Below are 25,583 nucleotides of genomic sequence, written 5' to 3'. Positions count from 1 at the left end.
TCGCTTCTAGGGTCGGTTTTATTTAATAAAGTACAGCGATCATCCGGCGGGGGACCGGCGTCCCGGGGGCATGGGGCACTCCCGCCGCTGCCCCGGCCCGGGGACGACCCTCCTCCCCGGGCTGGCGATTCTACCTGGCGAGCGTGTGTGACTGGTACCGAGCATGCCGGCCACCAGAGCTGCGGGCCCCGGTGAGCAGCAGAGGAGCATGCGGGCGGGCTGCGGTGCCCGAACTAGCTAGGGACCCCCGGGGGAGGCCGGGCTGGGCAGGCGGACGGTGGCACGAGAACCGGTGACGGGGAGAACGGAGTAGGTGGTGTGGGGAGGTGCCGGGCGCTGCCCCGTGCAGCGCGAAGCCAGGGTGCCCAGCAGCAGAGCCGCCAGCTCAGTTGGAGGAGAGCAGGGAGCTGTGGGAGGACAGGTCCATGCTGCTGGCGCTCAAGCCTCTGCTCTCCGCACGGAGGCCTTGGGTGCCCTGGAAAAAATACAGTGCCCATGAGGTACCTGCAATCGACCCCCGTGCCCCAAAGCTGCTACCCCAACTCCTGCACCCCCTTGCCTTGCAAGCCAGGACAGCCCTGGGGCTGCTGTCACACACAGTAGTTGCTGCCTTTACTCCCAATCTGTGTGAGCTTTGCAGGGAGGGAGGTGGGTACTTGGAAGCAACACCTTTAGATTTGGAGCTCTGACCTCAGATGAGGGGCTACAAGCTCAGGGGTTCTCAGCACTGCACCCGGGACCTACTATTATGCCCCTCACCCCCTGCACCGCTGGCCACACAGCCCCCAGCCTCACATGCATTCCTGTACCAGCCCCACCACTCACAATGTGCTTACCTCAAATGAAGCATCGCTAGACTTGTGCAGGTAATTTAAGGATGCAGCTCGTTTCATGCTACAAGAAAGCAGAGGAGAGCAGATGTGATCATGCTGCAGTCAGACCCAGACACACAAGGTGGCAGGGCCCCCACCTGCCCTGTACGCAGCCTGACCCTCACACGTACCTGGTGTTCCTGGGCTCCAGAGGACCATTGCCCTGCAGTTTCTTGACCAACATCTCACTGCTCCTCCGTATCACATCCCGGATTTTTCCCAGGGAGCTGCTGCGCTGGAGAGTGCCACTGCCATCCTGGACACAGAGACACAAGCCAGGGTGATGGCTGAGTGGCGCTGATCGGGCTCTGGCATGCTGCTGATGAGTGGCTGGAACTGGCTCCAAACATCCTCTTGCCCACTTGCACTGAGGATTTAGCCCTGGCCCAAAGCAGGCTTACTGCTCGCTACATGGCTTCCCCTCACCCGGTTCTCTACAGGACGTGATGGCCATACAGTCAGGGCCCCCTGCCACTATTGTCTGGCTCATCCAAACTGATACTCCCTCCTGCCCTGTGCAAGCTCAACACCCACACAGGCTGCTGACTTGCCCCAGGCCACCAGCACAAATGGCACTGGCACTCACACAGTCCTGCTCGAACACGACACAGCTCCATCACCTAGAACAGCTCAGGCGGCAACTGCCAAGGAGGTCCCAGTGGCCAGAAAGACAACAAGCCCTGATGGAAGTCCCAAGATTAGGGATACTTTTGTCAGGTCAGGACATGCGGCTGGGACTTTCTCCTCAGTTGCTGCTGGCCAGAGACCATCCTCATCCTCCCCCTCCCCCTGCCCTTCTTCACCACACCATCACTGTTCCTCCTCTCTGTCCAGCACTCATACCGATGCACACCCTGGTCCTGCAGGCTCACTCACACCACACACCACCATTTCACAATGCACACACAGCCTTGTCCCACCTCTAACACCCCCAAGACAATTAGCTTTGAGCCTTTGGAGCAACTCAGGCAGCTCCAGCCTGAAATCTTGTTCTCCAGCCTGTTTCCTCCCACATGCCTCCAAAAGCCCCCAGTACTCAGCGAGGCGCTCTCAGCCCTTGACAGGCTCTAGCCCACCTCCTGCACTTAGCTCCACATGCATGCAAGGCACAGGATGCCAGCATGACACCACACCATGCCACTGTGTCAGCATGGCACTAAGCTCTTTCCCTGTGGCTTGGCCTGCTTGTTACATAAGGTTGTGACACCACTGCTGATGTGGAATTACTTTTGCTCTAATGGCCTGATAACAGCAGTCTTCCCTGCCTCTGCTTCGAATGGCCCTTGGAACATTGGGGCAGAAGAAATCAAGGTAAAGTGATGGCAAAAGCCCTTTACTCCTCAGGAAGATGGGAGGGAGCCCCTTTGAAGCGCTCCTAATGACCAAAATGCCTTGTGGCTCAGGCTAGCACCAGCAATTACTGTCCAAGCATTGTCCAAGCAGCTCTGCAGGTGGGCATGGTCTGTGCCTTAGGCCAGTCACCCCCTTGTGCTGACCACTACAGACTGTGGCCCTGGGCAAGGCTTTTCCAGTGGTTCTCTGCTCTGATTACCCAAAGTTGATCCACCCCTAGACTGCTCTCTAACAGCTGACCAGGACTTTTCCTACCAGCAAACCTTTCTCCTGGTATTCATCTCATCCCTTCTTGAACCTCTTCACTTTCTCATTGGGATGAGAGTTTTCCAAGTTGAGAGCCATGTGTTGCTGCTGCAAAGGGACCCACTCACCAGAAATGCAGAGGGCACCCAAAGCAGCAAAGTAAACAATTCGATTCCTGCACGAGGCATTCCGGGCAGGTTTTGGATGAGCTCAACATCAGTGCGTAGCATTAGCAAAGGTGGGGAGGTGTCTTTTGCGTCCCCGCCAAGTCACCACTCTCCCTGCAGGGTACTGCTATGCCAGGCACTATTGCTTTTCCCAGGGCACACAAGCCAGGGGTGGAAGAGGGAACACAGCTGGGACAGGGGAGCAGGACCATGGTACAAGGGCAGCAGGATCAGGCCAGGAAGTATGCTCTTGTATCAGGGCTGGAGGATGGAGCCACATTTTCCCAGCTGCAGTGATGCAGACTGACTGCAGACCAACACCAGAACCAAATGCTGCTGCATGCTGGGTTAAAAATAGCCTCTCTTCTCCCCCCACTCCCTTTTCTGACAGGTTATTTTTAACTCAGAACATTTATGGGTTTGGTTTGCCGCAGAGCCCCCACCCCATTGCACCCACCAGGATGAGAGCATTCAAAAAAAAAAAAGCAGCTCCACCACTGAGCTCCTCTCCCCTGCATGCTCCCACCCTGCCTAACGCATGGAGGCAGAGGACTTGGGCAGGATTTGGCAGTGTGTGGAGCTCAGCACTGAGGGACACAATGGGGTATTTCTTTGGATAAATAGAAATGCCTGTTGGGGAAGGTCCAAGCTCAGATGCCCCAGGGCAGCCCTGCCACACATGGTTACTGAGCTGAGGTTAGCAGCAACTCCAGTTTGGGGGACAGGGAAAAAAGCACAGTGGAGCTGGGTCTTTCATCTCCAATGCTCAACCTGGGAGGGGTGCCCTGGGGGCAGCACCTGCCCCTGTACACACACAGACAGACACCAAGCACCCCCACACCTGCTCCAGCAGCATTTGCACCCACCACCCTGGGGCTGACCGACGCTGGCCTACAGAGCATGGAAAGAAGCACAGGGCAGCGATTTGGGTCAGTCTACCTTTAATTAGAGGTATGGTTGTTACAGCACCAGGTCCAGGACATGGCAAAGCACAGGGGCAGGTGGCCCTGAGGTCCAAACACACCCTGCACTGGGAACTCACCACTCTCCAGAAGCATGGAGCAGCACTGGGACAGAGATGCAGGGAAGGTACAGCCCTGGAGCATTCAGCCCTGGGCTCCATGCCCCACGGTCCTTTCAGTAAGCACAAGCTCCCAGGGGAGCAGCATGCATATACCCCAAGGCCTCTGCACCACCACAGGAAAGCCAGGCCCAGACAGACAGAAGCACATTTACTATCACAACCTGCCAGATGACTAGCATGAAAGTAAGGATCTAGCTAAATAAATAAGGAGGAGTCCTGTGCTGGCCCCTGGGCTCTATCCTGCTGCCTGCAGCCCCCCCAGCTTTCTTCCCAGACAGGAGGACTGGGAGGTTCACTTCCTACCGGAGGTGGGGTGAGGGTGTGCACCCAAGGGTGTGAGACCCAAGACAGTGGAGTCTGGCCCTCGGACACATTCCGTATCCCAGTAACGACTAACAGCACCAGACCCTGTGAAGGCCTGAAGCCATCAGAGGCGCTGAGCCACCTCCACACCTCCTCAGGGTCAGCACTGTGATCCTGTCAGTAACAGGGTTACAGATCTCCCACCCACTTGGCTAGGGACAGCCAGACTGCAGTCAGCCCCAAGGACCTGTGAGCAATCCAACCCCTTCCCCCGAAGCAACCTCCCTCCAGCCATCCCATCTGCTCCCACATGCTCAGAGCACCTCCAGCCCTAGCTCTTTGCTTCTTCACGTCCGTCTTTGCATCTTCTTTTTCTCCCAACCACTCTGCTCCAGTCCAGTCCCTTCCCCATCTCAGCCACTTCTAATAGTCTGGGGTCTGGCCCTTGCAAAAAAGTTCTCTTTTCTTCCTACCCCTTCTCTGCTTTCAAGGAACAGCAAACAACTTCGCCCCTACTTCTCCCACCAGCCACACCTAAGAGCCCTGTAGCAATGGGGGGGCTGATTCACCCCTTAATGCCAGATGAGGAGCCTGGCTATAGCATCCAGTCAGGAGGTTGCTGCCAAACATGCTTGTGATGGCCAGTCCCTGTTCCTGTACACAGTCCTTGGCTGTTGCCCCCTCACCTCACCATGGGTGTACAGTAGCTCTATGGGCTGCCCTACACTCCCGTGTCTCTGCAGAGAGACCCACACAATGCTCCTGGGTTACACAGCTCAGCAGGGAGGAGGGCAGCAAGATGGGGACTGCCCTGTGCTGCAGGGAGAGCCCATCTCACTGGGGACCAGCACAGGTTTGCTACAAGGCACTAATATCAGCTAAGCCTACAGCGAAGAAAGCAACTGGGCACATGACAGCCCTGCCTAGGCCAGGCCTCCCTGTCCCATAACAGCCCTCCATCTTCGTGCCTTTGTAGAGATGGAGGGAACAAGCTAGGAGGGCTGAGGATGTCTAGTGACAATGGAGCCGGCAAGCCTGGAGTGAAGACAATCCCCCACAGGCCTGGGCCCCAGGGATGTGCAAGGGCAGGCCAGGGGTGGGGGCATGCAAGGGGACAGTGGCCCGTCACCCTGGCCTGGGGGAGCTGGCAGCTCCTCGCAGATTCTTCCTGCTCTTGCTGGCCACGGGACTGGAGCTGGGCCATGTGGCCAGGCACTCCTCTGCAGGCGTCACGGTGCCCTCGCGCGCCAGGAGGGTTGGGGGACTGGCGTGGAGTTCTTGCCGAGGAAGGAGGGATGGTGTGGAGGAAAAGTCGGAAGATACAACACAAACATCCAGGTGACTGCGGTGGAGGGGAAAGAGGGAGTCTCGGGAGGCATTTAAGCCTAGTGCACAGAGAGGAGAAAGACACAATTTACAAGGCTGTGAGGTTGCAGGTCACCTAGGGAGCAGGTGGGACAAGGCCCAGGCTGCATGCAGAGACCACAGGCCACATCTGGGCAGGGAGAGAGTCCTGTGAGGCTGAAACTGCGGCCTCACTTCTTTGCTAGTGGGCTTAGTGGGCTGTCAGGAACAGCTTAGCTCAGGGAGGAACAGCCTGGGTCTCCTGCTCCAAGGGCTCCCTGCTCCTGGGCCTTGGGTACCTGCCAAGGCCTCTGCACCACGGAGCTGATGCCATGCCCCTCTTCTCACATCCCAGTTACCTGGGCAGCAAGCAGCTGCTCCAGGCCCTGGGGTGCTCCAGAGCTGCCTATGGGCACAGGGCACCCTGGGGGCTCCCACAGCCCTGCCTGCAGCAGAGGACAGCTAAGGGAGGGCAGCAGAGGCTGCTTTAAGGCAGCACATCAGAGGTCTCTGGACCAACACAGAAAACAACACGCCATGACAGACAGGAGCAGCGGGAGCTGCCTCAGCCTTCTTTTGCAGGGAGCTTCAGTACAGTGCAGGGCTGCTGGCTCAGAGAGAAGACTGGCTATGTGTGCAGCAGGCTGGAAAAGGAGTCATGTGGCAGCAGCTGTGTCCCCCAGGGTGCTGGGCTAGCCCTCAAATCCTCTATTTACAGCTGTCTGGGGCAGGGAAGCTCTGCTAAGACCCCTGGGGAAGGGTCATATGAGCAGGGACTTGTCTGGGACTGGCTGTGGGAGAGGGTGGCACTGCCTACTTGCCTTAGGATGATCAGCTCAGAAAGTATCAGGAAGGTCTCCCAGACCATCACCAATGCAAAGAGATCACCCAACACCAAGCACAGTCAGGAGGAGCTGCAGAGACACCAGCCAGCACAGGGACCAGGTGATTCTAATCCAAACCTGCAGCCCTCCCTCTGTGCTTGTCTAGCCCCCTTACTAATGGTGAGTGCAGGGGCCCAGAGTTGGTGCCTTGCCAGAGCTAAGACCCTCTTTGGTCCTAATGCCAAGACCTGGGGCAAAGGACAGCCTTGCATCTGGCAAAGCTGCTGGGTCCACTTGGAGGTCCGTTCTCCAGATCCCCTTCAGCCACCTCCTGTGTACAATCCACAATCAAGAGAGCCAGCAGGCTTCAGGCTTTGGGTGCTGAAGGGCTGTCATGGCAACAGGGAAGGAAAAAGAGGAAGGGAGGGAGCTCATGCAGGTGGGGATAGAGCAGAGCCAGGTGGGGAAAGGGTTAGTGACAGCAAATGTGAGGGGGCAGCAAAGGACTCTGTGTGCTCAGTGTCTTGCCTGTGCCAGGCTGCAACAACCCCAGCTACTCTATGCTCTCAGTCAGAGTTTGCAGAAGGAATGTAGCATTAACAGCTCTAGCAGCCCTTGAGCCAAGCACCCACCAGCACCATGCTCACTTGTTGCCTCTTCCCCATCCTCCTGCTTGCAGGAGACAAAAGGCACCTGTTCCAGACCTGGATCACCACCTTTCTCCAAACTCAGAGCTAGTGACCAAAGTCACCCTCAGCCTCAGAGCAAGCCTAGACAGGTTCAGGTTGCCCTGCCTGTGCCTCAGCTAACACCATTCTACTGCCTTCACTGGTTAGCCCAGCTTGCCAAAAAGACCTGCCTTTTATCACCTCTGCTTGGCCAGAGCCTGCCGAGGGCATGAGACCAGGAGAGGGGGACAGCAAAGATGCTGACTACAGACTATTCCTGTGCCCTGCAGTCAGTCAGTCAGTCACAGACACACCAGGCATATCACACACACACACAACCCTCCCCAGGCTCAGCATTGTCAGTGGCACAGTGCAGGACAGCCAGCCAAATGGCTCTCACAGGCTGGGGGAGTCCGAGATGGGGCTGATGCTCTCAGCCAGGGCCTCCAGAGGGGAGCAGCAGGGAGAGATGTTAATATGGTTACAAGCCTAAGATTAAGGGCAGACCAGGACCAGCTCATGCTGTGCACTGCCAGGGCCTGGCAGCTCCCCCGGAAGCAGGAACCCTCAGCTGGGAATATCTGTTCTGTACACCAGAAGCCAGACCCAGACACGCACCTTTGTGGGCTGGCTGGCTCATGCCCAGAAGGGGGAAGGAAAAGTGCAGGGAATGAATGGAGGCAGACAAGGATGCCACGACAGGCCACGCGGGGACAGCCCTCAGCCAGGCTGTCCCTTTCCTCTGGCAGCCGGCTGAGGCCATTCTTGATGGTGTCTTGTACTTACCCCGCTCCATTCCACGCCCATACTCACTTCCTCGCTACCGTCTGTGGCATTCTCGTACTTGACGCTGCCTCCCAGGCTCCGACGTCTCTCTGTGCCATCCCCCTCCTTCAGGATCTCCACCACCTTTGTCTGGTTGATCGGGTCAATGCCCTGCAAGCAGGAAAGGATAAGGAAGAACCGTGTTTTGTCTGTGTTCCTTCCCTCTAGAGATCCACTGGACCATCACTGTGCTTGGTTCCTGTTCCCTCTCTTGGCCACTGCCCCAACATAGCCAAAACTGCCCAGCACAACCAGGATGGAGCCAAATGCCATCCTGCACTTAGTAGTCTCTGTATGAACTCCCAGCTCAATGAGTCCCCACAAGGGCATAACCAACCCTGTGGAACAAGGGCATGCTACCCCTGACAGCTTTTTTCCACCACATTTTGAAGTGTGGAGGATTTGGCTGTCCTTCAGTCTTTGTGCTAGGTGCTTATAGCTCCTGCTTTATTATTTGAGGATTGAGAGGAGTTTAAGGCAAGAGATACTCTAAGAAATTCTAGGTCTGCCTCTGGAGAAAAAAGTTCCCAGTAAGTGTAGGTCTCCCCAGCAGCTGACAAAGCCCAGTAACCTGCCTTAACCCAGCTGCAGTATTTCTGCACTCAGTGAGCCATGCCTTCCCCACACATCCACACATGGACATCTGCTCCATCCATGCACACATGCACCACCCTACACACCTACACACGTGTGCACCTCTGCACAAATGCAACCCCAACCACCAAGGCCCTCTGCTGTCATGGGAATGTAAACCAAGAACATCAGAGAGGTCCAGGAGAGTCCCTCACCACACCCCAACCAAAGGCAGTGCCATAACCCACCACCCCAAGCCCTGCAGTGCCCCCAATACCAGGGAAGGTCCCTCTGGGGTTACCTGTCGCCGGGAGCGAACTGCGCACTCCTCCAAGGTCTCGGCTGCCTCCAGCTTGCCCTGGCGCCGGTATAGCGCACCCAGGTTCCTCAGAGTGGTGTTCACAGTTGGGCTGAGGTAACAGAGGGAAGGTGAGCAGGAGCCCTGGGGTCACCCCTCCGGAGTCCACAGCTGCCCACAAACCAGCTCTTACCTGCTAACCTTACAGGCCTTGTACCAGCCACCATACTCAGCATAGGGAGTGCTGTCTCTGTGCTTGCTCTGCAGGGTGAGGAGAGATGAGAGCTTAGTCCCATACCTACTGCCCTTCTCTGGGCTGTGCTCTCCCACTGGATGCCAGGGTCAGACCCCAGGCTGCACCCCTGCACCAGCCCAACCATTGGAAACACAATACGCAAATGCAGTGATGAAGCCCAGCAGGTTCCTGGTAGGCAACATATTTGGGCCACAAGCAAAAGTGATATCTTAGTTCCAGGAAGAAGCATAATCCCACCTCCTTACCCCCTTCCACAGTACCAAAGGCAGCAGGAACAACACAGCCCACTCTCATGGCATAATGAAGGGCATGACACCCCAACCAACATGCAAAAGGGAGACAAAACTCCACAGGTATGCCAGTCACCACGGGCACTAAATCCCTCAGCCAGGACTAGCAAAGGAATCAGCCAGCTGCATCCCAGCCTTTGGCCTACAAGGTCAGGCTTGCCCCACAGCAGCTTAGCCCAGTTAGCTGTGCCCTCCCCACCCCAAAGTCCCCTTTGCACCCCAAAGCTAGCTGGCTGGCCCTGTCCCAGTCAGCTGCAAACAGGCTGCTGGCCAGAGCAACAGCACAGCAGGCAGAGCTTGATGCTCAAGGAGGACGATCTGGACAACCCACACTGCAGGGCAGTAGCTGCTAGCCCAGGGTCCGTGGGACTGTGGCATCAAGCAGGTGCAGGGAGCCGCTGCTTCACAGCATGAGCTCCCCTCTAGCCCAGAAGAAACTGTCTCCATGGGGACCATTTTTCTTACTCAGTCCCACAGCACTTCTCCGCTCTTTATCCCACATGCCTGAGTCTCCCTGTGCCACAGGCACATGTGGTTTTCTTCACACTAGAGCCTACACAGCCTGGGCAGGCACCAGGGACAGGGAAGTTCAGGACTCAATACACCTCTGAAGCTTGTGTAGAGGCAGCCCTAAAGGGTTTCTGAACCTGATAGGAAAGGTGTCAAATCCTCTGGGGCAGATAAAACCTTGAAGGCCAGGGCTGCCAGCTGTGCCCAAGGCCCTGCCCAAGGCCAGCATGAGCTGGCCTCTCTCTGCTGTCAGGAAAGAGGGGCAAGGGGCAAGGGACAAAAGCAGCGAAGCTCTCTCAGAGGAATTTCATATACTTTAACAGAGGATAAGGAAACAGCACAAGGCAGAGTACATCAGCCTCAGCTCCTGGGCGAGCAGTACAAGCAGGTTTGTGACTACTGCTGCCTGGACAGGAATGCCAACCCTGCTTTGCTGTGGGGCACAGGCACAGCTGCCTTGGGGACGGGAGCCCCAGAGTCAGGGAAAGAGGCTTAGCCCTTGCCTAAGACGCACATGTAAAGTGAATCTTACTCCAGCTGTGGGCCCCTGAGCATGCTCTCTTGCCCCATGGCAGAGTTTGCATTATCTGGAGCACAGCTCCCTACTACAGCTATCTACATTTGACCCCTAAATTCTCCAAAGATATGATCAGAAGAGTCTCAATCCCAGAGGGGGCAAGAGGAGCCTGGTCTCTACTCCAACTTGGATTTCTCCAGGATGGTGTTGCAGCAAGTGCAGATTCTTTACAGCAGAGCCTTCCCAGTACAGCAGCCAGAACAGTGTAAAGCTGAGCAGTGCTCTGCACTGGGAGCCACACAGAGCAGCTCAATGGGAAGGCACAGGATGCCGGTGGGAAGCACGTGCCAGTGCCCTGCTTTCAGGGCTGACAGGATGGGACTCATCAGTCCCTAAGTCAAGCCTGCCAGACTGCTGCCTGAACTCTGTAGGGTTGGGGCCTGCTCTGAGGGCAAAAGAAAAGGAGAGTCCCACTGCAGGTAGAGGACTAGATCAGAACCCTTCATTCTGCTGCTTCAACCAGTTGCCAAAAAGCAGATGGGGCCTCAGACGTGGCAAAAGCAAAGACACAACTCTGCTGCATTTATTGACTGCCCACAGAGCAGGGCCTGTGCTACAGGAGCAGCAGTAGCTTTGCCTTTCAGCCTAGCCCAAGGCAAGCACAGTCCATTTCTATCCTCTTTCAGAGGCCAGCTAGGGCCTGCCCCGTGCAGACATCTTTTTCAGACATGGCTCCATTTCCTAAGAGAGGTGACAGCAGCAGTTTCTTCTTGACCTCCATTTTTCCCTAGACAGCCTTAGAGCTGCTTCAGAAGCCACTTATGCTCTGGGTACTGGCAGCTCTTCGGAACGGAGTGCCAAGGCCTTGCAGCACAACCCTCTGCCATCTGCCATCTTCCATCTTCCATCATCTGCATGCCCAAGAGGGATCAATCACTAAACCAGAGAGAGCATGCAGCCATGGCCGAGAGACTGAACAGCCCTGCTCAAGGAAAAACACCCTGCTCTATGAAGGGCCTTCCCTCCCTGCTGCCCCAGGGAGCAGCAGTGCTGTATCCCTGCTTTCCAGACACCTCCGGGACTTGGGAGCTCTTCAGACTGCAGCTTCTCCAGGAAGGAGGAGATAAGAGATAGGCTGTGATAAGAGAAGATCAAACCCCCTGGGATCAGACTCACCTTGCTCATCTCCTCTCTCTCCTCTGCATGCATCCAGATTGGCTTGTGCTCATCTGTGTGGGGAAGAATGCAAAACAGGTCCATTCACCACCCCATGCTGTTGTTTGCCTCCTGTACAGCTCAGTACCCTGTCCCCAGAGCTAGCACCTCATCAGAGGGAGGTGACAACACTTCCAGATCCTCCGCCCTGCTCCCTCATCCCGAGTCCCAAGAAAGGCAACCAACACTGCAAGGGCAGGACAGGGGAAGGAAAGAACAAGTCCTCCCAGTGGAAGCACATGTGCCAGGTGCACAGGAGAAACTTCAGCCTATGCCTGGGAATGACTGTGCCATTTACTATTCCCAACCCTATAAAGACTGGGTTGAGACTTCTGAGAGGAGAGGGAACAGCATAAGACACTGGAATGGCAGCATCTCAAGGGCTGCCCAAAGCAGGGGCCCTGCAAGGCATCCCATCCCTCAGTGTGGGCAACACCAGAACCAGACAAATCTAGGCTGAGAGACAGGAAACCCCTCCCCAGCCCCAAGGGCTTCTGCTGTACAAACCATCCACAGAGCCAAACTCCTTCACATGAGCACGGGTAAGGATATCCTTATACAGCACCTCTGCATCTTTGTATTTGCCTTGCTTCAGGTAACAGGAAGCCTGCAACCAAAACAAAACAGCTCCAGTCCCACTGGGAAACAGATTAACTCTGCCCACATCTTGCTGCTATGGCTCTGTGTCTAAGCTATAATGCAATGCTCACCTCTTCCACAGCACCCCTCCCCAACACTACACAGCCTCTCCCCAGGGCCTCACCAGGTTGTTCTTGGTCTTGGCCACATTGGGGTCATCAGGACCCAGGCAGCTCTCGTAGATCTCCAGGGCCCGGCAGTAATAGTACTCCACCTCATCATACTTGCCCTGGTTCTGGCACAACAGGGCTAGATTGTTCAGCTGCTTGGCCACATCAGGATGGTCTTTGCCTAGAACCTGGGTGAACAAAAGAAGAGAAGGCACAAAGACTGCAGCGGACTCCTGGAGTTAGGCATGTGCTGGGGGGACTACAGTGTCTACTGTGTCAGATAAAAGCCAAGGACTGGAGAGGCAAAGAGGAGAAATTCCAGCTTCCCCCTCCTGGCAGGCCTCTCTAGGGCTGCAAACACTGGAGAGACAGGAAAGACGGTGGCAGAATCAGCAGCTGAAGAGACTAGATAGGCCCTGGATTTCCCATGTGCACTGAGGTAATGGGAGAAAGCCCACAGGGAGAGCTGAGAGGAGAAAGTGTGGAAGACTCGTACCTTCTCACGGATCTCCAGGGCCCGCTTACACAGTGGCTCTGCTTCTTTGTACTTCCCTCTCTTGCCATAGAGAACAGCCAAATTGTTCAAAGTCGCTGCCACCTACAGAGACAGAATGAAACATGTTTCTGCATGAAACAAAGCAAATTCCAGCAGGACCAAACAAGGGGTGCAAGCAGCAGTAACAGTGACTGTCCCATTTCCTCCATGCCTGCAGTACTGCTGCTTCTCAAGAGAAGGAGGTCCAGAGACAGGAGACAGATCCTGCCCTGCCTATATCACAGGATCCAAGAGAAGCCAACTCCTTACAGGCCATACTGAACCAGCCAGCAGGAAACACTGGAGCAGTAAAACTGCTGGAACAGTGCCCCAGCAGCACCCAAAAGTGAAGAAGTGACTGGAAGAGGAGGGAGACACTCACCGCTGGGTGGTCTTTGCCTAGAGTCTTCTCACGGATGGAAAGAGCATCATTCAAGAGGTGTGCTGCTTCTTTGTATTTATTCTGATCCCTGCAGGGCAAAGTCAAGCAGTTATTTGGGATTTGGACACCAGAGCCCACAGCAGACAGAACTATGGATAGTCCTCCTTCCACACAGATCCAGCCCTCACAGACCTTTCATTTCTCCATTCCTCCCTGCTTTACTTAGTCCCTAGTTATATCTGGGAGTTTGGCAAACCAAATACCCCATCTAGGCCAAAACTTTTCTGAAAGGCAAACCACTGGCAGCTGGGGGAGCCCCAGGATGTGCTGTAAAGGGAAGCCAGAGGTGCAGAAACCTGTCCTGGCCCAGTCCTGCCCTCCCCACCATGCTCACCTGTACACTAGTGCTAGAATGTTGAGCATGGTAGCCACATCAGGATGATCATGGCCTGATGTCTTCTCTAGGTCCTCGAGTGCCTGCTTGCAGAGCGGCACAGCCACCTCATAGCGTCCCTGCGAGGCGTACTGGATGACAAGGTTGTGGAGGGTGCGCAAGCGTGCGGGAATCTCATAACCTCCCTGCTGGGCAGCTGCCACGGCACTGCTGTGCTGGTGGGGCACTGTGGGCACAGAAATAAACATGGCACAGTTGGCCCAGCAGGCTTGAACAGAGACAGCAGCACCCATACATGAGCAAACACTTACATCCAGGACCATGCTCCTCCTCCTCATTTGGGAATAGGTCATCCAGAGAGTCCTTGGTGGAGTCACCCTCCTTCTCCTCCTGAGAGGATGAGAATCACAAATACTGTTGGTTCTCAGCAGAGACAGCAGCAGCAGCCTGGGCTGAGTCAGTTGCCAAACTCTCAGCTCTTCTTCAGCCCACCAACACACTCAATTTCTCCTGCTGTCTCTGCCACCATCTCCCCGCACAGAACAAAATCCAGAGACTCTGCCCCATGCAGGCCCCCTTTATTACAGGCATTGCTGTGCACGGTAGCTGGGAAGGGGCAAAATCCAGGACAATGTTATCACACCCAGGCAGTTCTCCCAATCCAACCTCCCGGACCCACAAAAGCAGCTGATCAAAAGGACTGGGGCATACCGAAGGCGAGACATCCTCATCATACTTCTTCAGCTGGTTCATGAACTCAAGGTGTTTCTTCTCCTCCTCCAGCTGAGCCACGGTCTGTTCACTACGCTGCAGCTTCTGCTGGGTGTTGGCAAGCTCATCACGCAGCCACTGGTTCTCCTGGCACAGTCTCCGCACCTGAGCACGCAGCTTCTGCTTCTCTGACTCCACGGCATTCAGATGGTTGGACAAGGCCATCATCACCTTGTTAAGAGTCTCAGTCAGTAACAACCACACTCTTGTCTCTCCCTCACACACATGCTGAGGGTCCCATGCTAGCCACCTACACTTAGCCCCTTCCCATTCCTGCAGCTTATGGGAAATGGCCACATGCCCACCCTTCCTCTGCCAATCCCAGATAACACCTAGGGGATCACCGACCACTCTCACCTGAGCTTCTCCAAGCCCCAGTTCTATCATCTCCACTGACTTGCGGAGCAGGTTGGATTTCTCATGCACGAGATTGGCTTCTTCATCCTTCTTCAGGCACTTGATGGTCTCCAGCAAGCTGTGCAGGATGGAGTTGTGTTCATTCTTGAGTGCTTCCAGCCCTTGCATTACCAGCTTGGTGTTGGAAATTATCTCCTCTTGGCTCAGCTTGTCCAGTTTCTCCTCCCTTGGGTACACCATGGTGGACATAGTCCTACTCCTGCAGGCCTGCACAGAGACCAAGAGAAAACCTGAGTGCCCCAGGGCTGTTTCAGAGAGTCACAACCAGACACAAGTATCACAACCTCCTTCAAGCAGTCAGAGACAGCATTTAACTGATTGCCTACTCTAAGCCCTTCTCCTTCATCTTCCCCTTTCCTTTTGGCAGCAGGCAGCTGTCAGGGCACATGCCTCTGCTTTTGTGGCCGGGAGTGCTGGCAACCAGCGCAGGTGGCCCACGTGGACAGGAGACAAAAAGGCTACAACCAGTGCTGACCTCCAACACCCCCACACTCCCAGCAGGGGGAAGACTAATTTAGCTTCCATTTAAGAGCAGAGATTTGTGGTTGGCAGCTGGGGCTTCAATCTATACACCTTCTGCCCACAAACCACTGATGCAGAGAGGCTGTCAGAGTTCAACACCTGCAGAAGAAAGGGAACACAAAGTGGAGGGATGCCAGCTGAAAGCTTTCTGCTTCCTCAAAGGAAAATCTCCTGGAAGAGTGTCTCAGACAGGGAGGCATCAGTGGCATCACTGTGCCAAAATACTGCCTGACCAGAAGAGTACATCCTGAGGATTGCAGCCTCAGCACAGAACTGCCATTGTGGCACTAAGGGACATGCCACCAGCAGGACACACCACACCACTGCCTGACTGGGGAAGCTCACATACACCAACTGCTACAGTCACACTAAGATAATCCTTGTGGAGGTGCAACTTGAAACACCAACTTCTCCATCTTCATTCACCCTGCTGCCAGCCCAAGGACTCCTCTGGATGGCCTAAGGACTCCGTACTCCTTCCATGTCCGGTTCCCCCCAGACATACAATGGGAAAGTACCCAGTTACTGCCTTTGCACAGGGACACCACGTGCTACAACCCACAATGTCAGTGTGGCTGCAAGACCCCTGCATACAAAGTCCAGGAGCTAGAGAAACACAACAGGCCAGAGGTTGAGAGACACACGAGGAAGGCAAGACCCCTTACAGCAAGACCCTGGCTGCTCCATGACTCACTCATCTAGCAGAGTCCCAGCCTCTTCCTCCAGCTGGGCCACCCCAGCAGCCTCCTCACACTACTCAACAGTAAAGCCACCTCCCCCCTTGTTATCAGGTCACCCCAAAACCAGCCCCCTGCTATGCCCTGCACAAGCAGCACCTGCCCAGCAGCACCTCCTTGCTTCCTGGAGCTGGCAGAGGCCTCTGCAACCTGAGTGCCCAGGGCCCTGCTGCCAGGAAGCTGGCAAGCTGCCCAGAATCTACACAGGAGGAGGTGAGGGAATTGCTGCCATCAGATCTGCCTTTGACCTCCTGCGGGACCCATCTCTGCATGGTTTGAGCTCTTAGTTCAGCAGCTGCCTTGTGCCTGGTTTACTGAGAGAACAGAAATACTGCCCCAGCTGCAGGAACAGAGAGAGCAGAGCTCCCCTTTCTGGCAGGGCTCCTCCTCACCTGTGCACTCTGCCCAAGGTGATCCCACAGTCCAGCTGCCAGGGAGCTACTGGGCAATGGGCCCCAAGCAATTGAGAGGCCCAGCTTCCTCCTCACTGCAGCACTTAGAGTGAAGATGACAAACAGCACTGGGACAGCTGCTTTAAGTACACACATCTCATTATTAAAGCCACTCATCTCCTCCTCTTTAGCCTCACTCTTCCTCCAGTCATTTTACAGGCCTGAACTCTCCTCTCAACCCTCCTTTGGTTTCTGTTCCAATGATGTACATCCATCCCTCAGGAAGGGGAGCAAACCCTCGACACACAGCAGAGACCTTACCGAACCCTCAGCAGGGCAGAAACACCTCATGTCTTTTGAAGACTGGGTTTCTGTTCACACTTCTGAACAAGAACTGAGTCATCCTCCCCCAAAGTCACAATGCTGACTTCACATTCACTTCATGATTGAGCATCAGCACCAATTCTGACTCACACTTCACTGTATCCTTCACTTTTGGGTATCTGTCATGCTCCACATGCAGTTAACCCTGCACATTGGGTATTTTATACCAAAATAGTCTCATCTGGACCATGACTTATGCCAGTTTGCTTCAGAGAAGACCATATGATAAGAATAGCATGAAAAACCTCATTAAGGGCAAGACAGAGGACATAGACTACTGTTTCAAAAGGAAAAATTTGTCTCGAGAGTTGGTTTCCACTCATATCCTATCTTCCAAACTCATTCTCCAGAAACTGGCAGCTAAACGTTCTGGTCAACAGTTCCCCTGTTATTCTTTTTCCCACCTTTTCCACACCTGGAGTGGGATGAAGTGCTAAAGCAATAAGGGAAGCCTTGCCTAAGGCAGACTTCTGCAGGTGAGCACAACTCAGGAAGAAACGTGCAACAACTCCCAGCCCTAGAGAAAAGAGGTTGGCAGCCCAAAGGGTGTTAGTGCTGCCTCATCTGGCCAAGCACTCTCATGCTCTGAAAGATGTCCAGACAGCTTCCCAGGAAGGCTCAGCAGGCACTTACCTCTTCCACAGAACCCGAGGTAATAATAACTGCTAAAGGGTTAAATGGCCCCATCACTGGTTTCAACTTGTAAGGAAACATAGCCCCAGACTCACTTGCAAACAGGGAAACAGGCAAGTGGGAGTTCTCTGGCCCATAGGCAATGCTTGTGACACAAGAACACACCCAGGAATGGCCTCATACCCAACATACAAAAAACTAGAACTCTGCTCTAAAACTCACACAGCTGAGCTGTACAAGTCCCTGTGGGTACTGGGCCAGTTGTGAAGTGCTGACAGTTTTCATGGCAGCATCACTTATGTCCCTGCAGAGATCTTGCTGCCATCTTTAAAATGTGCAATACAAACATACTGGGAAGAGGAACATATCACAGGATAAAAAGCCACCAGAGCTCACACCTTGCTAGGTAACAGAGTCAGACAGACAAGACCCAGATCCATAGAAAATCAGCCTCATTAATTCCACTGTACACAGAACTACTCCTCAACTGTGAAACTGCTGTGTTAAACCACCAGCACCTCTACTACAGCAACACTCCTTCTTCAGCCCCTCCAGCAGAAAACATTCACGCATTTCACAGTCCTCACAATCAGCTTGCTTTTTGAAACTGCAAAGATTTCAGACTGAGAAGGAAAAATAAATCAAAACATCCTGATCCACAGCATATAAGACTCATCCTACCTGCAACTACATCCTCAGGTCCTTCAAGGAATACCAATAGAGGCTTTTCTTCTCTCACTGGCTGTGCAAACATCTGTAACCTTACATATACCAACATAATTGGCCTTTCTCCCCTAGGGTGACATCCTGGAAGCATAGCTCTGCTAGGTACCAACACGTTTCCACGTTCAACTGTGGACAGAGGATTGTCCAGGCTGGACAGAGGGTGCAAAACCTAAGAACAACACACAACTGCTCAACAAGAAAACAAACAGGAGACTGCAGAGAAGTCATTTGAATGCTGGTACCTCTTGTACAGCAAAGAAAAGCAACAAACCTTGGTAGGAGCTGACTTATCCTTCCAAAGCAGGAATTTTCCCCCAAACTGCCTTATTTTAGCTCTCCCCTGACAGGTCTACACTCGGTGCTCAGCTCTCCAGAGAGGAAACACTTGCTATGGCAGCAAACACCAAGGTCGGGCAGGCTGAGGCTGCTGTATAGGGACTCTTACCTACTCCTTTACATTCAGCAAGGTGCACTGAGTGTCCTTTATCCAGGCAGAAAACACTCAGAGGTTTTCTGCAGAGATGAAGGGACACATCATGGTTTGCCTTTTGCAGGGTGGGGCTCAGACTGGAACAGGAAGAAAGAATGCTTTTCCACCTAGCTCCTTGAGAGATGGAGAGCCTTGTACCCAGCTTATCCTGCTGCAGTGCTCATGGACCTGCAGGTGTCCCAGCCCAGGTCTCCACTCGCACGTTTCCGCTCTAGTTGGCACGTCCTCCCTATTTACAGTGAGCTGCTAGAATAACCCAGCTTTCCGACAACACCCATCTCATCTCCCCTCTTCTGCTCCTGCTTGGAGGACAGGGAAGGAACATGCGTGCACTGAGCTTTGTGGCAGCTGCAGCAATCAGCTGGGAATCCATCAGCAACTACATCCTGCCAGGCAAAAACCTTCCTCCTGCATTCAAGTGCATAACCGCGAAATCACTAAGCATCAGCAATTTCAGCAGCTCATTCTTCTGCCTCTCAAACTGCTCCCATATGCGAGACCTTTAAGAGGAAAGAGCTGGAAGCTTCACTGCTTCTATCTTCAACCCACAACATGTACAAGGATGCCAGATTAAATGAGTCCAAATGCATCTTAAAGCTTAGGTTATGATGCCTAATGCTAGAAGGCTATGGGGATGGGGGAGGAAAGGCACCGGGGAAATCAGGAGTCAACTACAGCAGGACAGAGATTTCAGGTCTACAAACAACTCAACAAATTCAGTTCACTGCCTCTCTGCATGTCCCTGGACCCATGTGAGACACAAGGTACCGTCCCAACTTGCACAAGACAATAACTGCAGCGTCCTTCAAACTGCAGATGGTCTGCCAGCACTTTCTGTAAAGAACTGAAACACATTTTCAGCAGCAAATTCTTCTGTAGGAGAAGGTGATCTAAGGATATAAGTGATGTAAGGTAGTTGAAGACAGTTGGGTTCTAGAAAAAAGCTTCCTGTGGAAAAGAGTAAGTCTGACCCACAGCAAGAACAAGTGACCACATTTGAGAGATCGATACCAGTGGCAGCATCTAGAAATGGAAACACAGGGCTTTGTCTTGCTTCACCATAATTATCCCAGTCTCCTCCTGTGAGACATGCTTTTGCTACCTGGAGAAACAGCAAGGTTATACATTTGGGAAGCAAAATGACTTGATAAAAGCAGAAAGGGTTTTTTGTTTTGTTTGTTTGCTTTTCTTTGGACCTCTGCCAGCTCATTACTGTTGAACAACAAAGGGTCTCAGGAATGACTGGTTGACGTCCAATGAAGCTAGAAGTGACACTGCAAATAAGACAGTGAGTCTCCACTCCTAAGGGACACTGCAACAAAACCAACACCTAATACTCTGGATGCTGAAAAATAAAATAAAAGCAGTAAAAAGCAAACAGAGTGACAAAGTTGCAGCTATCAAAGAGGCTGTGTCATGAGCACCAATTTTCTTATTTTGATATTAGTGTCAGAAAGCAAACAGATTGTAGGAGATTATAGTCAGCTGTGCAGAGCCTCTGAGGCTTCCACTGCACAGCCCGGACACATCGACACTGCCAGGAACACCTGCACACTGACACACCACTGCTAGAAGAGCCACTGCGCTCAGAGTTACCACCCCAGGCCACCTGGAGCAGAACCACAGAAAAGGGACAAACCGGTGCTGCTGAGCTCCACATCCAAGTTGGTATTTCCAGAGCTGCTCTAATATGGGCAAAACAAGAAATGCTGAGGTTCATGTGAGGCCCAGAGCTGGAATGGTGCTCTGTGGTGCTTGTTACCATTGCCAGAAATACCTGTGCGCTCCCTTAGAGCCACGAAGAACACACAAAGAGGACATCAAGCAGGAGTCACCATCCTGGGACCTCATACCCAGCATATCCCTGAGCTGCAATTGTAAAGTCAAAAGACGTCACTCAAACTCTAATGTCCATTACATTCTCTGCCACCAGTTGTCTCAACAAGTTTCTACACCCTATTGCCAAAAAAGGGGACACCTAGAGTCCCATCTCCTGTCCAAAATTCTTTCCCAATGTCAGCCTCCAGCCCAGACCTTTTTTGCACTGCAGACAGCCTAGAGAGTTAAACCAACACACAGATGACTTCAAGTACTACAGAGGCATTGTTGTGTTATAACTTTCCCCTCAATAAGAGTCTGGCTTGAGTACTACTTGAAGAGTATTACTTGGAATGAATGCTTTGAGGTCTTTGGCCCATTCCCTCACTCAAAGCAGGTACCTGATCAGGTATCTGTGTCTAGCTAAAGGACCATCTCCCAAAACGGAGATCCCACAAACTCTTCAGACCCCTGGACCATGACTTAGCCATCCTCTTGTGGGAGGAAAAAAAGAATGATAAGAAAAAAAAGTCTTCATCTGAATTCCTAGGTAAAGTCAATGCGTTTGCCTTTAGTGAACACCTCCTCAGGACAAAAGGAGCGAGGCACCACAGCACCAGAAAATGACCCGAGGCCCAGAGAAAGGGAATGCAGTGCCTGCTTCCTTCCAGCAGGGTCCCGCAGGGACAGTCCCTCTGTCCCAAAGCAATCCACCTGCAGCAACACAGCATGCAGTGAAGGCAAGAAGTTGTCTCACTCATTCTCCTATGCCCCAAAACCAGGACTCTCCTTGGCATCCAGGCACCTCCTCACATGGCTTTGAAGGCGGTCTCCAAGCCCAGAAAGACTTTGCCCAACCAGTTTCCCCAATCTTCAGAGTCGTGTATAACACAGTACAAGCTGACTGCGCTGTTGATGTGCCTTGATCCCTGTCCAGGGGATAGGGAGGGCTGTCCAGGGATCAAGGCCAGGATTGCTTCTTTCAGCAGCTGACACATGCCAGCTCTAGCTGACTGTGAAGCTCTGGGGTTTTTTTCTAGATACTGGAAGGCTTGTGTTGGGAATGTCTGTCCTAACCAGCAGGCTGCAAGAGGCCCAGGGGACAAGGACTAAGGAACTAGATTTGCAGCTCAAGCAGAAGCTCTCTCCCACAAGGAGACCGGAGCTGAAGGGAAAGACCGTGAAGGGAGCCTCCTAACACTCCTCTCTGTCCCAGAAGCTTTAGCTCCCTACCACCTATAATCTCTAATAAAACACATGACATCACATACCCTTCCCTGAAACCCAGGGCAAGGTGGTGATAAGGTGGCTTTACAAGGACTTGGCCACAGTGACTCATGTTCAAACCATTACAGAAAGAACACGGGAGCTTCCCATCCCCCTCCCACCTTCCAGCCCACAGCTGGAAACAGACAAGACAAAAGGTACTGGTGTTTGTTCTGATTGACCAGAGCAAGCAACTCCTGTATTATCAAAGCATGATCCAATTCCAATATGGATATGTACTCCGAGGAAGACAGTGCAGGTAATCTGGTTGGCTTTGCATCAGATCATTCATTCCTTTCAAGACCAGAAAGGTCTCAGTCCACTCGTTACTACCAAAGAATACAGACATTGGAAGCAACAAGGGGTAAAAAAAACCCCAACAAAACAGCCAACAACAGCAAAACCAACCAAACAAATAGCACCGATTTTTGCCATTAGCAGAAAACCATTTTGTTCTGATTGTACATCATATTGTTTACAACCCCAGCTGGCTGGGAAAACCTGCACCTTCCAGCAGGCCATTGGAATGAGAACAGCAGTCATCACCACTCCCACCAGCAAGCTTATGCTGGCACCTCGAGATCAGCTGATAAGACCTTGTTTTTAAACTTGTTCATGTCTGCAGCAGCTCACTAAATCCATTCTGCATCTGCTGCGCCTGGGACTACAGCAAAACACCATTAAAACATGTTTCCAGGCTAGTGGAGACAAGAGCTAAGCAGCTGGAATGGAGCCAGGGCAAGCATCTCTTCCCAGCTTCAGAATCTGATTGGGAGTCTTGCACTATAAAAAACAGAGTGAGAGCCATTACCTTGCCCTGACAGCATGAAGCAGTATTAAAGCAGGCAGAGTAATTCCCAGGAGCCAGTGCCTTTGCAGGCATCTGTCTAATGTGAGGGCTATGCACTGGATGTGCCTGAGCAGTATGGGAGATAAGCAGGATGCAGATGGGACCAGCAGGAGCTCTGGAGCCATTCTGTGTGCCCTGATGGGCTCTGGTGTGCCCACACTCCCTCTGTGGTGTACCTGGAGCACCCCCAAAGAGCAGCTGACTGCAGGCTGCAAGACTGCGCTACTATTTCCAGAAGCAAACAGGTTTTGTAAACCACAGCAAGGCAGGCAAAGTCACAGGGACAAACCTCTACCTGCGTAACAAGCAAAGGATCTGGTTTATCTCTGGCTCCCCTGTCTGGCTAGAGCTCTTTGAGGAGCTCCATGGCTCTTTCCCAGGAAATGAAGCATTTATCCAGCAACTCTGCCAAGGTCAGAATCTTGCCACGTGTCCTTTGTGCCCCAAGAGCCATTTTGGTATTTGGGGTTAATGTTGTTGTTTCAACCTGGACATTCCTCCAAAACAGCAGATGAGAGAACACATGCTTCCTGCTCCTTCTGCCAATTACAGCAAAGCACAGCCATGTTTATTTACCCTGTGTCTGAGCTGGCCAGATCTTTGACCTGATGTGTGCTGAACACCACCCTCTTTCCCCACAAGCACAGGCAGGGGTGGGTGTTTTCCACATCTCCAAGGTGGCAGAGAGGAGACCAAGGGCACTAGAGGAGACCCGAGCATCGAACTGCAGCAGAATGCCAGATACCAGCTAGGCAAGACGCAGGGAAGCCTGCGGCTTCTGGTAATGTGCTGCTGCCTCCCAACCATTGTGCAGATTTCTCCCGGCTGCCTGGCCAGAGCATTCTACCGCAACACCATCCCCCAGCTCTTCTTCAGACACCTCCTCCCAGGCGCATCGTCTCCTTCACAGAAGCTTACCAGCGATTCCCCCAGCCCACCACCTTCGGTAGGGTGCACCTCCACTTCGGAACAGCTTAGGAAGCCGTTAATTAATGGAAAGAGGGTTTGGGGCGAAACAAGGCTCTTTGAGAGCCAGTGCTGTATGACCTGCCTCCGTCATCGTTTCTCCGGCTTTGTCTGGCAGCAGGAGGCACGCCCGCTGCGTATCCTTGAAACAAACAAGCCAGAAAGATCCCTTCACCCCTCAGAACCACCACAGACAAATTCTGTGCCCACCTGGCTAAGTGAAAGCTTCACAAGGAAAGAAAAGTTTTCATCAGCTCTGCCCGAAACTGCGCATCAAAGCGGTCCTTTGTTCCAGGATGGCTGGGCACCCTGCCCGCCTCAGTCACCGGATGGGAATGTCCCCCGCCCCACGCCGCAGAGCAGCGGTACCTGGCTGCCTGCAGCGGCTTGTCCAGCGCCGGTGCTCGCGGAGGCGGCGGAGGAGCGGCGGCCGCGGCGCTGCGCGGCTCCGTCTGCCGCGCTGCCCTGGGAGCGAGCGGCGGCGCAGGCACCCGGCGCTCGGCAGCCAACCACACTGCGGCAGGGGGAGGGGAGGGATGCGGACAGGCTCCGGGAACAGGACGGTCAGACGCTCTCCCGGGAGCGCAGAAAGCGCCACGCACGCCAAGCTCACAGCTCCCTCCTCAGGGATCCACGCGAGCGCCCAGGAGCGGGGCCGAGCCCCCGCGGTGCCGCCAAATGCTGCCCAAGGAGCACTGGCCACCATCGGGCTCCTGCTCAGCCCGCCAAAGCCCTGTTCCATCCCACCCTCCATCCTGTGGTGGAAGGTTTTACATCCTGTTTGGTACTACCCTCGCCTGTGTCCCCACTGCTGACCCCATCCCAGCCCCTAAAGCCAAGCTGGTGTAGCTGCAGAGAACCCTCCAGCTGCGTGGTTGCTATCGCTGCGCCTACAGCAATGGCCAGATACAGGAGATCTGGGAAGGCTGGAGCCCTGTCCGCACTGTGCAGTGCGGGGCTGGGCCGGGCACCGCTGGGAAGCATTTGTTCAGTCTCTGGCTGCTCTGCTCAGAGAGAAGACAATGACACAGGATCCAGCCTGGATTGTTGCTACAGCCATCCTATCCCCGGTAATACACAACTGGCATGGTGCTCCCTACAATGTCCCCAGCTACCTACATCTCCCTGAACCTGAACCAGTACTGCACTGGTGCTCCTGTCCCTCCCCACAGGTTCCCCCAGGTGTCCCAGGAGGAACAGCCCAGCCATGTTGACATGCAGGTTCTCTCTTGCTTCATCCCACAACACATATTTGCTTCCTAAAGCACCTTGCTGTCCTCCGTTCCCCAGTTCTGGAGGGCAAACCTGGCTGGCTGTGGGGTACATACAGCTATGGCACGGTTACATGTCACATAAGTTACACAGCAGGACTGCAAACATACACTATTTGTGTTACAGTGAAAGCCATTCCGGGCAACGAAGACACAGACTAATTACAGAGCAGTGAATCCCGCAGTCTGTGCCCACGGTACCCTGGAAACAGCCACGGCCGGGACTTAGGGCTGACCCACGGTTGCCATATACACATTCCGCTCCTCCCTCGAGGACTCCCGGCCTCCGCCGGCCGTCCCTGCGTGGCAGTCGGCCCTGCCCGCGGGGAGGCCAGGAGCACCGAGCCTGCGTACCCGGAGCTTCCCGAGCAGAGCGGGCACCAGCAGGGCTCCCCCGGGGCTGGAGGGGGCTGATCTCGCAGGGCGCGCCTCGCCGGCTCCAAAGTCCGCAGAGCCGGCGGCACCCTTAGCGCCGACCGCGCCGACCCGCAGCGTTACCGCGGCCCGCCGAACCCGGGCACGGCGGGCACGGCCCCAACGCTGCCCTCGCCCCCGCTCGTTCCGCTGCCCCGGCGGCCAGGGCGCCCTGCCACGGTCCCCGAGCCCCGCCAGCCCCAGCCCCACTCCAGGGATCTCCCCAGCTCCCCGCGGGGGTCCCACCTCCCCGCGGCCGGCGGGGGAGCGTCGCCCCGGGAAGGCCGCCCCCGCTCTGGCCTGCGCCGCCGGGCTCTGCGTGTCCTCCCCCCACCAGGGCCGCCAAGAGGAGCGACCGAGCCCCCGTAACTCCGCCCGTCCAACCTGCTCGGCGCGATACCTCGATGGCCGTCCCGGTCGCTGTCCCGGTCCCGGCGGGGGCGGGGCGAGACCCACGGCAGGCACCACCCGCCCTCTCAGCGGCGCAGCCCCTTTAAATCCAAGATGGCCGCCGCCTCCGC

General features: G+C 54.3%; 1 protein-coding gene across 7 annotated transcripts; it reads right to left on the bottom strand.

Annotated features, from left to right (window-relative positions):
• On the bottom strand, positions 1-25,553 carry KLC4 (kinesin light chain 4). Of its 7 annotated transcripts, none has more exons than XM_048299219.1 (16): positions 25,447-25,553; positions 14,534-14,800; positions 14,117-14,347; positions 13,717-13,795; positions 13,406-13,631; positions 13,012-13,099; positions 12,591-12,692; positions 12,109-12,282; positions 11,853-11,952; positions 11,307-11,359; positions 8,751-8,818; positions 8,561-8,669; positions 7,648-7,797; positions 1,004-1,128; positions 837-894; positions 1-475 (listed from the first exon to the last, which is right to left on the bottom strand). In XM_048299219.1, the coding sequence occupies exons 2-16, from the start codon at positions 14,780-14,782 to the stop codon at positions 386-388; spliced, it is 1,902 nt and encodes a 633-aa protein (XP_048155176.1). In that variant the 5' UTR covers positions 14,783-14,800; positions 25,447-25,553; the 3' UTR covers positions 1-385. The 7 variants fall into 7 exon arrangements, with proteins under 7 accessions (XP_048155176.1, XP_048155180.1, XP_048155179.1 ...); XM_048299223.1 differs by having other exon boundaries at positions 7,675-7,797; XM_048299222.1 differs by lacking the exon at positions 25,447-25,553 and adding an exon at positions 25,309-25,404.
• Positions 25,554-25,583: the final 30 nt, after the last annotated feature.

Source organism: Corvus hawaiiensis, chromosome 3 (assembly GCF_020740725.1).
Source record: "Corvus hawaiiensis isolate bCorHaw1 chromosome 3, bCorHaw1.pri.cur, whole genome shotgun sequence".
Lineage (NCBI taxonomy): Eukaryota > Metazoa > Chordata > Aves > Passeriformes > Corvidae > Corvus > Corvus hawaiiensis.
This window is presented reverse-complemented; position numbering and strand designations above follow the sequence as displayed.

Excerpts from the sequence above, each read along its gene's own strand:
- KLC4 (XM_048299219.1), bottom strand. The coding sequence starts at position 14,782 with ATGTCCACCATGGTGTACCCAAGGGAGGAGAAACTGGACAAGCTGAGC. Across the intron at positions 11,953-12,108 it reads CCAAGACCAAGAACAACCTG|GCTTCCTGTTACCTGAAGCA; the intron begins GTGAGGCCCTGG and ends TTTTGGTTGCAG. Across the intron at positions 1,129-7,647 it reads TGGGCGTGGAATGGAGCGGG|GATGGCAGTGGCACTCTCCA; the intron begins GTAAGTACAAGA and ends CTCTGTGTCCAG.